General features: G+C 45.2%; 1 protein-coding gene across 1 annotated transcript in view; it reads right to left on the minus strand.

Moving 5' to 3' along the window:
- Window positions 1–1,144: 1,144 nt before the first annotated feature.
- The window catches only part of LOC121559927 (protein FAM193B), a 32,582-nt gene continuing 19,712 nt past the window's right edge, over window positions 1,145–14,014 (minus strand). The window contains exons 8-11 of the mRNA XM_041872954.2: window positions 11,206–11,484; window positions 6,540–7,710; window positions 1,800–1,875; window positions 1,145–1,583 (exon numbers count right to left, since the gene is read on the minus strand). Of these exons, the coding sequence (XP_041728888.2) occupies window positions 1,487–1,583; window positions 1,800–1,875; window positions 6,540–7,710; window positions 11,206–11,484 (1,623 nt within the window). The 3' untranslated portion in view covers window positions 1,145–1,486. The remainder of the gene's footprint in view (window positions 1,584–1,799; window positions 1,876–6,539; window positions 7,711–11,205; window positions 11,485–14,014) is intronic.

Here is a 14,014-nt window from a genome sequence, read left to right on the forward strand (position 1 = left end):
CGAGCAGGTGTCCACATACTTTTGGTCATGTAGTGTATCTGCTCTGATAGCAGTTACATCACCAACAACCAATGGGAGACATCAACTCTGATAGCAGATACATAGATGGGAAATGTAACTTTGAAGCATAAAGAGAAATATGGAGCATGGCCCGATATCAGATATCTAAAAACATGGGGAAGCTGACCACTGAAGATCACCATGACTTTTATAGATTACACAGGGGAGAAATCAATCTGGTTTCATTTAAAACACATCTTGTAAAGATGTGATTCGAAGTGTTAAACACAGTAGTCAGATAAATATTTGTTTCTTTGTAGAAAAAAAAATCTAGTTTATATATTAGTGTCGTTGATTACTTTGCAAACGTTCATTTTGTTTAAAAAAAACAAAACCTTTTCTTGTCACAATTTCATACAAAATAATAGCATTGTACAACGGGGTATTGAATCTATTGATCCATGGGGTTTTATGCCATTGATTCCTCCATAGTAAAGATAACCAGCCCCCACATGACGGTGGTCTTTGACAGTATAATGCGTTTTAACTGTTTTTTGTTGTTGTTTTTTTATGCCTGTGTCCTCCATACCATAAGGTAGCTTAGTGGTAAAGAGCGTTGTGCCAGTAACCGAAAGGTCGCTGGTTTTAATCCCCGAGCCGACTAGGTGAAAAATCTGTCGATGTGCCCTTGAGCAACGTACTTAACCCTAATTGCTCCTGTAAGTCGCTCTGGATAAGAGTGTCTGCTAAATGACTAAACATGTAATAAACACCTATTCTGGGCCAATTCATCATCTAAAACAGTGCCTATCAATAATAATAATAATAATAATAATATAATAATATGCCATTTAGCAGACGCTTTTATCCAAAGCGACTTAGTCATGCGTGCATACATTTTTTGTGTATGGGTGGTCCCGGGGATCGAACCCACTACCTTGGCGTTACAAGCGCCGTGCTCTACCAGCTGAGCTACAGAGGACCACGGAGGGTTGTGTGTGTTGAGGGAGAGCTGGGGGCAGATACCGTAAACTAAAGACACTAAAAGTTAGTCGTGGGATCATCGGTCAGTACCTTTGGAGAACAGAAGCACCAACCAATAACAATCCAAGAGGGTTTTCAACAATGTTAAAATGTGCCACAATTGCAATAAAAACACTTTTTATTGTATAAGGTAACTGTTTTGTGAAGTACACAGTAGATCAGATCTGATAGACAGAAGGGTGTTGGTTCTCCATGTTTCAACCTGGATCGCTCATCTCCCTCGTTGTGAGACAGCAGAGAGGAGTCTCAGTCGGCCCCGTGTGTGAATGATCCCTGGCTGTGAGCCAATAGCGTCGCAGTATTGCAGTCCTGACGAATGGAAAATGGTGTTGCACCAGGGTCCCTTGGCTTGGTGAGGAAAAATAGGAGACCTCAGGCCTTTGGGGTTGTCTGGACATAGTTATGTTGGGGGGGGGGGGTTCTGCATTCTACAACCCGTCAGTTACTGGGCTGCGTTGGAAGGAACCTTTTTGAGGCTAAAATTGGACCAGTTTACTGCAACCTTCTGGCGGGTCTGTTTAGCAGAGTCAAGGCAAAACCTACAGAGAGGAGAGAGATGGAGGGAGAGAGAAATATCACTATATGGTTCTATGAATAGGAGGCTGGTGGGGGCAAAAAAAAAAAAACAAGGGCCAGTTTCCCAGACAAAGACTAAGTCTAGTCTTAGATTAAGAATCACTTTTAAATGGAGAATCTTTGTCTGTTTGGTAAAGCGGCCCTAAATGTTTTGGATTGTCACAGAGGCTGAGCGTTACCTTTTGAAGTACTCCACCTCACGATCAATCTCATCCATTTCTTTTGGGTCTACGTCTTTAGGGAGAAACACATCGTCTGGGGAAGAAAGAAACGTGACAGAAACATCACAACCAAAGAACGGTAACGCTGACTGGTAGCTTTATCAGACACACTGACGTCTCCCCTCCTACAACATGTATAACACAAGAGACAGTCAACTAGAGGGTTATCTAAACTAACGTACCTGACATGTCTCCCATCCTACAACATGTATAACACAAGAGACAGTCAACTCGAGGGTTATCTAAACTAACGTACCTAACATGTCTCCCATCCTACAACATGTATAACACAAGAGACAGTCAACTAGAGGGTTATCTAAACTAACGTACCTGACATGTCTCCCCTCCTACAACATGTATAACACAAGAGACAGTCAACTAGAGGGTTATCTAAACTAACGTACCTAACATGTCTCCCATCCTACAACATGTATAACACAAGAGACAGTCAACTCGAGGGTTATCTAAACTAACGTACCTAACATGTCTCCCATCCTACAACATGTATAACACAAGAGACAGTCAACTAGAGGGTTATCTAAACTAACGTACCTGACATGTCTCCCATCCTACAACATGTATAACACAAGAGACAGTCAACTCGAGGGTTATCTAAACTAACGTACCCTAACATGTCTCCCATCCTACAACATGTATAACACAAGAGACAGTCAACTAGAGGGTTATCTAAACTAACGTACCTAACATGTCTCCCATCCTACAACATGTATAACACAAGAGACAGTCAACTAGAGGGTTATCTAAACTAACGTACCTAACATGTCTCCCATCCTACAACATGTATAACACAAGAGACAGTCAACTAGAGGGTTATCTAAACTAACGTACCTGACATGTCTCCCCTCCTACAACATGTATAACACAAGAGACAGTCAACTAGAGGGTTATCTAAACTAACGTACCTGACATGTCTCCCCTCCTACAACATGTATAACACAAGAGACAGTCAACTAGAGGGTTATCTAAACTAACGTACCTAACATGTCTCCCCTCCTACAACATGTATAACACAAGAGACAGTCAACTAGAGGGTTATCTAAACTAACGTACCTGACATGTCTCCCATCCTACAACATGTATAACACAAGAGACAGTCAACTCGAGGGTTATCTAAACTAACGTACAGTTGAAGTCAGAAGTTTACATACACTTATGTTGGAATCATTAAAACTCGTTTTTCAACCACTCCACAAATGTCTTGTTAACAAACTATCGTTTTGGCAAGTCGGTTAGGACATCTACTTTGTGCATGACACAAGTAATCTTTCCAACAATTGTTTACAGACAGATGATTTCACTTATAATTCACTGTATCACAATTCCAGTGGGTCAGAAGTTTATATACACTAAGTTGACTGTGCCTTTAAACAGCTTGGAAAATTCCAGAAAATGATGTCATGGCTTTAGAAGCTTCTGATAGGCTAATTGACATCATTTGAGTCAATTGGAGGTGTACCTGTGGATGTATTTCAAGGCCTACCTTCAAATTCAGTGCCTCTATGCTTGACATCATGGGAAAATCAAAAGAAAATCAGCCAAGACCTCAGAAAAAAAATGGTAGACCTCCAGAAGTCTGGTTCATCCTTGGGAGCAATTTCCAAACGCCTGAAGGTACCACGTTCATCTGTACAAACAATAGCAAGCAAGTATAAACACCATGGGACCACGCAGCCATCATTCTGCTCAGGAAGGAGATGCGTTCTGTCTCCTAGAGATGAACATACTTTGGTGCGAAAAGTGCAAATCAATCCCAGAACAACAGCAAATGACCTTGTGAAGATGCTGGAGGAAACAGGTACAAAAGTATCTATATCCACAGTAAAACAAGTCCTATATCGACATAACCTGAAAGGCCGCTCAGCAAGGAAGAAGCCACTGCTCCAAAACCGCCATAAAAAAGCCAGAATACGGTTTGCAACTGACATGGGGACAAAGATCGTACTTTTTGGAGAAATGTCCTCTGGTCTGATGAAACAAAAATAGAACTGTTTGGCCATAATGACCACCGTAATGTTTGGAGGAAAAAGGGGGACGCTTGCAAGCCGAAGAACACCATCCCAACCGTGAAGCACGGGGGTGGCAGCATCATGCTGTGGGGGTGCTTTGCTGCAGGAGGGACTGGTGCACTTCACAAAATAGATGGCATCATGAGGAAGGACAAATATGTGGATATATTGAAGCAACATCTCAAGACATCAGTCAGGAAGTTAAAGCTGGGTCGCAAATGGGTCTTCCAAATGGACAATGACCCTAAGCATACTTCCAAAGTTGTGGCAAAATGGCTTAAGGACAACAAAGTCAAGGTATTGGAGTGGCCATCACAAAGCCCTGACCTCAATCCTATAGAAAATGTGTGGGCAGAACTGAAAAGGCTGTGCGAGCAAGGAGGCCTACAAACCTGACTCAGTTACACCAGCTCTGTCAGGAGGAATGGGCCAAAATTCACCCAACTTATTGTGGGAAGCTTGTGAAAGGCTACCCAAAACGTTTGACCCAAGTTAAACAATTTAAAGGCAATGCTACCAAATACTAATTGAGAGTATGTAAACTTCTGACCCACTGGTAATGTGATTAAAGAAATAAAAGCTGAAATAAATCATTCTCTCTACTATTATTCTGACATTTCACATTCTTAAAATAAAGTGGTGATCCTAACTGACCTAAGACAGGGAATTTTTACTAGGATTAAAAGTCAGGAATTGTGAAAAACTGAGTTTAAATGTATTTGGCTAAGGTGTATGTAAACTTCCGACTTCAACTGTACCTGACATGTCTCCCCTCCTACAACATGTATAACACAAGAGACAGTCAACTAGAGGGTTATCTAAACTAACGTACAGTTGAAGTCGGAAGTTTACATACACCTTAGCCAAATACATTCAAACTCAGTTTTTCCACAATTCCTGACTTTTAATCCTAGTAAAAATTCCCTGTTTTAGGTCAGTTAGGATCACCACTTTATTTTAAGAATGTGAAATGTCAGAATAATAGTAGAGAGAATGATTTATTTCAGCTTTTATTTCTTTCATCACATTCCCAGTGGGTCAGAATACTCAATCATTATTTGGTAGCATTGCCTTTAAATTGTTTAACGTGGGTCAAACGTTTTGGGTAGCCTTTCACAATAAGTTGGGTGAATTTTGGCCCATTCCTCCTGACAGAGCTGGTGTAACTGAGTCAGGTTTGTAGGCCTCCTTGCTCACACATGCTTTTTCAGTTCTGCCCACAAATGTTCTATAGGATTGAGGTCAGGGCTTTGTGATGGCCACTCCAATACCTTGACTTTGTTGTCCTTAAGCCATTTTGCCACAACGTTGGAAGTATGCTTGGGCTCATTGTCCATTTGGAAGACCGATTTGCGACCAAGCATTAACTTCCTGATTGATGTCTTGAGATTTGCTTCAATATATCCACATAATTTTCCTTCCTCATGATGCCATCTAGAAGTGCACCAGTCCCTCCTGCAGCAAAGCACCCCCACAGCATGATGCTGCCACCCCCGTGCTTCACGGTTGGGATGGTGTTCTTCGTCTTGCAAGCGCCCCAATTTTTCCTCCAAACATAACGATGGTCATTATGGCCAAACAGTTCTATTTTTGTTTCATCAGACCAGAGGACATTTCTCCAAAAAGTACCATCTTTGTCCCCATGTGCCGTTGCAAACCGTAGTCTGGCTTTTTTATGGCGGTTTTGGAGCAGTGGCTTCTTCCTTGCTGAGCGGCCTTTCAGGTTATGTCGATATAAGACTTGTTTTACTGTGGATATAGATACTTTTGTACCTGTTTCCTCCAGCATCTTCACAAGGTCCTTTGCTGTTGTTCTGGGATTGATTTGCACTTTTCGCACCAAAGTACGTTCATCTCTAGGAGACAGAACGCATCTCCTTCCTGAGCAGAATGACGGCTGCGTGGTCCCATGGTGTTTATACTTGAGTACTATTGTTTGTAGAGATGAACGTGGTACCTTCAGGCGTTTGGAAATTGCTCCCAAGGATGAACCAGACTTGTGGAGGTGTCTACAATTGTTTTTCTGAGGTCTTGGCTGATTTCTTTTGATTTTCCCATGATGTCAAGCAAAGAGGCACTGAGTTTGAAGGTAGGCCTTGAAATACATCCACAGGTACACCTCCAATTGACTCAAATGATGTCAATTAGCCTATCAGAAGCTTCTAAAGCCATGACATCATTTTCTGGAATTTTCCAAGCTGTTTAAAGGCACAGTCAACTTAGTGTATGTAAACTTCTGACCCACTGAATTGTGATACAGTGAATTATAAGTGAAATAATCTGTCTGTAAACAATAGTTGGAAAGATTACTTGTGTCATGCACAAAGTAGATGTCCTAACCGACTTGCCAAAACTATAGTTTGTTAACAAGACATTTGTGGAGTGGTTGAAAAATGAGTTTTAAATTACTCCAACCTAAGTGTATGTGAACTTCTGACTTCAACTGTACCTGACATGTCTCCCCTCCTACAACATGTATAACACAAGAGACAGTCAACTAGAGGGTTATCTAAACTAACGTACCTGACATGTCTCCCATCCTACAACATGTATAACACAAGAGACAGTCAACTAGAGGGTTATCTAAACTAACGTACCTGACATGTCTCCCATCCTACAACATGTATAACACAAGAGACAGTCAACTAGAGGGTTATCTAAACTAACGTACCGATGTTGCGGCTGGTTTTCTCCCCCTTGTTCTTGTTCTTCTTAGTCTTCCCCTTGGGTTGCTGCTGCTGGGCTTGGTTGTGATTGGCTGAGGTGACAGAGTGACCTTTGGCCTCTTGCTCCTCCCCCTTCCCTCTTTGGGAGCTGGGAGCACCCCCGCTACTCACTGTCCCGTTGGTGGCCTGCTGCCGGGTGGGCCTGGTCTCCTCTGCCCTCCTTGGCCCGGTTCTCTGGCTCTCAGCTGAGTGAGGTGGTGGTTTGGAACCAGAACCAGCCTTAGAACCGTTAGAGCCCACAGCATCAGAACTGTTGGAACCAGTTTTCTGAGACTCTGCAGCTGCTTTGGATCCGGGTCTGGTCTGGTTCTGTTCTGGAGGTAGCTGGTCCTGCCGTTGCTGCTGCTGCTTCTTGCCTTTCTTCAGCTTGCCAGCCCCAGCATTAACCCCAGCCCCAGGAGTTGAAGTGTTCTTGCCAGCCCCAGCATTAACCCCAGCCCCAGGAGTAGAAGTGTTCTTGCCAGCCCCAGCATTAACCCCAGCCCCAGGAGTAGAAGTGTTCTTGCCAGCCCCAGCATTAGCCCCAGGAGTAGGGGTATTAATGTTCTTGCCAGCCCCAGCATTAACCCCAGCCCCAGGAGTAGAAGTGTTCTTGCCAGCCCCAGCATTAGCCCCAGGAGTAATGTTGTTGGGCTCCGCTGGGGCCTCCTCTTTAGGCTTAGCCGCCATGGTGGAGGCCTGGGTCTGGGTCTTAGCAGGGGCCTGGTGTTTATTCTCAGGCCTAGCAGAGCGGCACCTCTCTGGGGTGCGCACCCGGATCAGCTTGGAGAGGCTGGGGGTGGTGTGGAGCCTCTGAACATCCTTCGCCCCAGTACCAGCCGCAGCCCCTGGTCCCCCTACCCCAGGTACAGTAGCACTAGCCAGGGGTGAGATGGGTCCGATGGGGGAGTAGTCCCGGGGATGGGCCTCCTCCCAGCCGTTGACCAGGTCCAGATGGCTCTTGAAGGTACCCAGGGAGAGAGGGGCCAGGTCTAGGTCTATCTGCTGCAGGTCAGAGCAGGAGGAGCCGTTGAGGTGGGAGAGAAGATGGTTGCCCTCCAGAGTAGCAGCCTTCTTAGGGAAGTCATTCACATCCAGGTTGAGGTCGTACATGGAGAACGAGGCCCGGATAGAGTCCTGCAAGGTCAAAGGTCAACGTTTTTATTTTAGAAAAAAGAGGAAACACTGATATTAACAGATTTAGGACCGGTTTCATGGACAGATTAAGCCGAGTCCTGGACTACATTTTGTTCGATGGAGATGCTCCATTGAGCTAGATTTCTTTGCCCAGGACTATGCTTAATTTGTGTCAGCGAAACCACCCCTAAAAGACTACCTCCAGATTATATTAACTAGACAATGTGCAACTAATAATATGTAAAATAAAATAAACACAAATAGATAGACAAACAACATCAATACAATAGGCCCTGCCATAGACTGGTGTCCTGTACAGGGGGTGTCCTGCTGTCTCACTACAGAAACAGGAGATAGACTAGTGTCCTGTCCAGGGGGTGTCCTGTACATCAAGCTGCCTCACTACAGAAACAGGAGATAGACTAGTGTCCTGTCCAGGGGGTGTCCTGTACATCAAGCTGTCTCACTACAGAAACAGGAGATAGACTAGTGTCCTGTCCAGGGGGTGTCCTGTACATCAAGCTGTCTCACTACAGAAACAGGAGATAGACTAGTGTCCTGTCCAAGGGGTGTACTGGTACATCAAGCTGTCTCACTACAGAAACAGGAGATAGACTAGTGTCCTGTCCAGGGGGTGTACTGTACATCAAGCTGTCTCACTACAGAAACAGGAGATAGACTAGTGTCCTGTCCAGGGGGTGTCAAGCTCCTCACTACAGAAACAGGAGATAGACTAGTGTCCTGTACATCAAGCTCCTCACTACAGAAACAGGAGATAGACTAGTGTCCTGTACATCAAGCTCCTCACTACAGAAACAGGAGATAGACTAGTGTCCTGTACATCAAGCTCCTCACTACAGAAACAGGAGATAGACTAGTGTCCTGTACATCAAGCTGTCTCACTACAGAAACAGGAGATAGACTAGTGTCCTGTACATCAAGCTGTCTCACTACAGAAACAGGAGATAGACTAGTGTCCTGTACATCAAGCTGTCTCACTACAGAAACAGGAGATAGACTAGTGTCCTGTACATCAAGCTGTCTCACTACAGAAACAGGAGATAGACTAGTGTCCTGTACATCAAGCTGTCTCACTACAGAAACAGGAGATAGACTAGTGTCCTGTACATCAAGCTGTCTCACTACAGAAACAGGAGATAGACTAGTGTCCTGTACATCAAGCTGCCTCACTACAGAAACAGGAGATACCATTTCAGGCTCAGACAAGGCTACTTACTTTACTTAATACAACACAACAAGAGACAACCATTAGGCAATAACTACATGTTATCAGTGGGCCAATTAAAATCGGTTTTAATTTTTGCCTAATTCCCTTTTCTCCGTTTAGTTTTTCCAGGTTCAGATTTTTCCCTGTTCAGGTTTTAGTCCCTCAAAATCACACTTATTTTTTTATAGAAAAACAACCAAATTGGATGTTCTAAATCCACAACAATGTGTAAACAACATCAGAAGACCACTTTTGAGGTCTGGGAGAAATCTACTCCATTTGTATTTTGTGGTGATTGCAGAGTTAGCTAAACAAATCACCACTGGATTGATTCAAATAATCATGATGTCATTCTGCCAGGTTGGCATAGACTACTGGGTAGTTAACATTCTGCCTGGTTGGCATAGACTACTGGGTAGTTAACATCCTGCCAGGTTGGCATAGACTACTGGGTAGTTAACATTCTGCCAGGTTGGCATAGACTACTGGGTAGTTAACATTCTGCCAGGTTGGCATAGACTACTGGGTAGTTAACATTCTGCCAGGTTGGCATAGACTACTGGGTAGTTAACATTCTGCCAGGTTGGCATAGACTACTGGGTAGTTAACATTCTGCCAGGTTGGCATAGACTACTGGGTAGTTAACATTCTGCCTGGTTGGCATAGACTACTGGGTAGTTAACATTCTGCCTGGTTGGCATAGACTACTGGGTAGTTAACATTCTGCCTGGTTGGCATAGACTACTGGGTAGTTAACATTCTGCCAGGTTGGCATAGACTACTGGGTAGTTAACATTCTGCCTGGTTGGCATAGACTACTGGGTAGTTAACATTCTGCCTGGTTGGCATAGACTACTGGGTAGTTAACATTCTGCCAGGTTGGCATAGACTACTGGGTAGTTAACATCCTGCCAGGTTGGCATAGACTACTGGGTAGTTAACATTTGATTGAGAAGGTTTTTGGGAAAGCCTTTCCATCTACCAGAAGATGGTTGTAATTAGCATCATTGCTAACGGCTACACAAAGTGGTAGAGAAACAGACAGACGGACATTCCTGTGTTGCCTCTTCGGAAAGCTGAAGGCCAATACGCATCACTGATGAATTTTGTCCATGTCTTATCATAATCTTGGACGCCAAGGTAGTGGGTTCGATCCCCGGGACCACCCATACACAAAAAAATGTATGCACGCATGACTGTAAGTCGCTTTGGATAAAAGCGTCTGCTAAATGGCATATTATTTATATTATTATTATTAATACATTTTCTAACAAGTTCAATACATTTATACTGAACAAAAATATAAAACGCAACGTGCAACAATTTAAAAAGATTTTACTGAGTTACAGTTCATATAATGAAATCAGTCAGTTGAAATGAATGCATTAGGCCCTAATCTATGGATTTCATTTGACTGGGCAGGGGCGCAGCCATGGGTTGGCCCTGGGAGGGCATAGGCCCACCCACTTGGGAGCCAGGCCCAGCCAATCAGAATGAGTTTTTCTGCACAAAAGGGCATTATTACAGACAGAAATACTCCTCAGCACCCCACCCTCCCCCTCAGACGATCCCACAGGTGAAGAAGCCGGATGTGGAGGTCCTGGGCTGGCGTGGTTACACATGGCCTGAGGTTGTGAGGCCGGTTGGACGTACTGCCAAATTCTCTAAAACGATGTTGGAGGTGGCTTATAGTAGAGAAATTAACATTCAATTCTCTGGAAACAGCTACGGTGGACATTCCTGCAGTCAGCATGCTAATTGCACGCTCCCTCAAAACTTGAGACATCTGTGGCATTCTGTTGTGTGACAAAACTGCACATTTTAGAGTGGCTTTTTATTGTCCCCAGCACAAGGTGCACCTGTGTAATGATCATGTTTAATCAGCTTCTTGATATGTCACACCTGTCAGGTGGATGGATTATCTTGACAAAGGAGAAATGCTCACTAACAGGGATGTAAACACATTTGTTCACAAAGTTTGAGAGAAATAAGCTTTTTGGGCGTATGGAATTTCTGAGATCTTTTATTTCAGCTCATGAAACATGGGACCAACACTTCACATGTTGCGGTTTATATTTTTGACCAGTATAGTTGATTTCCTACAAAATTCTATCCCCAATTGTATATTGTTGAATTCCGTCCAACTTCTCTGCATCGCGGATTTTATAGTGCCCTATATATGGACAGTGATCATTGGGGACGCATACACTTCATGAATACTTGCTAATAATAGGGAATAGTGTCATTTGGGACGCATCTATCCTTACCTTGATGGTGTTTTTGATCTCCTCTAGCCGAGAGGTCAGGAAGGAGTTGACCCTCTCTAGTTCCAGCTGAGGCCACTCCAGCAGTCGACTAGCCTCTGGGTCCTCACCCTCCTCCCCGTCCACATCCCCCTCCTCCTGGCTGGGGAGGTCTGGGTCCTCACCCTCCTCCCCGTCCACATCCCCCTCCTCCTGGCTGGGGTGGTCTGGGTCTGGAGAGGTGGAGGGGGGGTCGCTGCCAGCTTCCTCACCATCACCACTACCCGCCTGGGTCTGCTTCTCCTGAGGTGGGGAGAGACAGACAGATGGTTAGACAGCCAGCCAGCCAGATGGTTAGACAGACAGATGGTTAGACAGACAGACGGTTAGACAGACAGACAGATGGTTAGACAGACAGACAGATGTTTGGAAAGACAGACAGATGTTTGGAAAGACAGACAGTTAGACAGCCAGCCAGCCAGATGGTTAGACAGCCAGCCAGCCAGATGGTTAGACAGACAGCCAGCCAGATGGTTAGACAGCCAGCCAGCCAGATGGTTTGACAGACAGCCAGCCAGCCAGATGGTTTGACAGACAGCCAGCCAGCCAGATGGTTTGACAGACCAGCCAGCCAGATGGTTAGACAGACAGCCAGCCAGATGGTTAGACAGACAGCCAGCCAGATGGTTAGACAGACAGCCAGCCAGATGGTTAGACAGACAGACAGATGGTTAGACAGCCAGCCAGCCAGATGGTTAGACAGCCAGCCAGCCAGATGGTTAGACAGCCAGCCAGCCAGATGGTTAGACAGCCAGCCAGCCAGATGGTTAGACAGCCAGCCAGCCAGATGGTTAGACAGCCAGCCAGCCAGATGGTTAGACAGACAGACGAGTACCGACAGATAATACTTCTAATTACAACTATGGAAATGTGGTTACTTTCCATGGTTAATTCATTATTAGCATATAAAACACAGAGCATCCTGTCCAGGAGGGTGTCCTGTACATCAAGCTGTCTCACTACAGAAACAGGAGATAGACTAGTGTCCTGTCCAGGGGGTGTCCTGTACATCAAGCTGTCTCACTACAGAAACAGGAGATAGACTAGTGTCCTGTCCAGGGGGGTGTCCTGTACATCAAGCTGTCTCACTACAGAAACAGGAGATAGACTAGTGTCCTGTCCAGGGGGTGTACTGTACATCAAGCTGTCTCACTAGAGAAAATCAGTCGATAGTGTCCCTGTCCAGGGGAGGCACTTACACCTAGTTGCTCCTGCAAAACAGTCTGGATAGAGCGTCTGCTAAATGACCAGGTGTAAATGTAAATGCAAGCTGTCTCACTACAGAAACAGGAGATAGACTAGTGTCCTGTCCAGGGGGTGTCCTGTACATCAAGCTGTCTCACTACAGAAACAGGAGATAGACTAGTGTCCTGTCCAGGGGTGTACTGTACATCAAGCTGTCTCACTACAGAAACAGGAGATAGACTAGTGTCCTGTCCAGGGGGTGTACTGTACATCAAGCTGTCTCACTACAGAAACAGGAGATAGACTAGTGTCCTGTCCAGGGGGTGTCCTGTACATCAAGCTGTCTCACTACAGAAACAGGAGATAGACTAGTGTCCTGTCCAGGGGGTGTACTGTACATCAAGCTGTCTCACTACAGAAACAGGAGATAGACTAGTGTCCTGTCCAGGGGGTGTCCTGTACATCAAGCTGTCTCACTACAGAAACAGGAGATAGACTAGTGTCCTGTCCAGGGGGTGTCCTGTACATCAAGCTGTCTCACTACAGAAACAGGAGATAAGACTAGTGTCCTGTCCAGGGGGTGTACTGTACATCAAGCTGTCTCACTACAGAAACAGGAGATAGACTAGTGTCCTGTCCAGGGGGTGTCCTGTACATCAAGCTGTCTCACTACAGAAACAGGAGATAGACTAGTGTCCTGTCCAGGGGGTGTCCTGTACATCAAGCTGTCTCACTACAGAAACAGGAGATAGACTAGTGTCCTGTCCAGGGGGTGTCCTGTACATCAAGCTGTCTCACTACAGAAACAGGAGATAGACTAGTGTCCTGTCCAGGGGGTGTCCTGTACATCAAGCTGTCTCACTACAGAAACAGGAGATAGACTAGTGTCCTGTCCAGGGGGTGTACTGTACATCAAGCTGTCTCACTACAGAAACAGGAGATAGACTAGTGTCCTGTCCAGGGGGTCTCCTGTACATCAAGCTGTCTCACTACAGAAACAGGAGATAGACTAGTGTCCTGTCCAGGGGGTGTCCTGTACATCAAGCTGTCTCACTACAGAAACAGGAGATAGACTAGTGTCCTGTCCAGGGGTGTCCTGTACATCAAGCTGTCTCACTACAGAAACAGGAGATAGACTAGTGTCCTGTCCAGGGGTGTCCTGTACATCAAGCTGTCTCACTACAGAAACAGGAGATAGACTAGTGTCCTGTCCAGGGGGTGTACTGTACATCAAGCTGTCTCACTACAGAAACAGGAGATAGACTAGTGTCCTGTCCAGGGGGTGTCCTGTACATCAAGCTGTCTCACTACAGAAACAGGAGATAGACTAGTGTCCTGTCCAGGGGGTGTACTGTACATCAAGCTGCCTCACTACAGAAACAGGAGATAGACTAGTGTCCTGTCCAGGGGGTGTCCTGTACATCAAGCTGTCTCACTACAGAAACAGGAGATAGACTAGTGTCCTGTCCAGGGGTGTCCTGTACATCAAGCTGTCTCACTACAGAAACAGGAGATAGACTAGTGTCCTGTCCAGGGGGTGTCCTGTACATCAAGCTGCCTCACTACAGAAACAGGAGATAGACTAGTG

This window comes from Coregonus clupeaformis, unplaced genomic scaffold (genome assembly GCF_020615455.1).
Source record: "Coregonus clupeaformis isolate EN_2021a unplaced genomic scaffold, ASM2061545v1 scaf0485, whole genome shotgun sequence".
NCBI classification, from domain to species: Eukaryota; Metazoa; Chordata; class Actinopteri; order Salmoniformes; family Salmonidae; genus Coregonus; species Coregonus clupeaformis.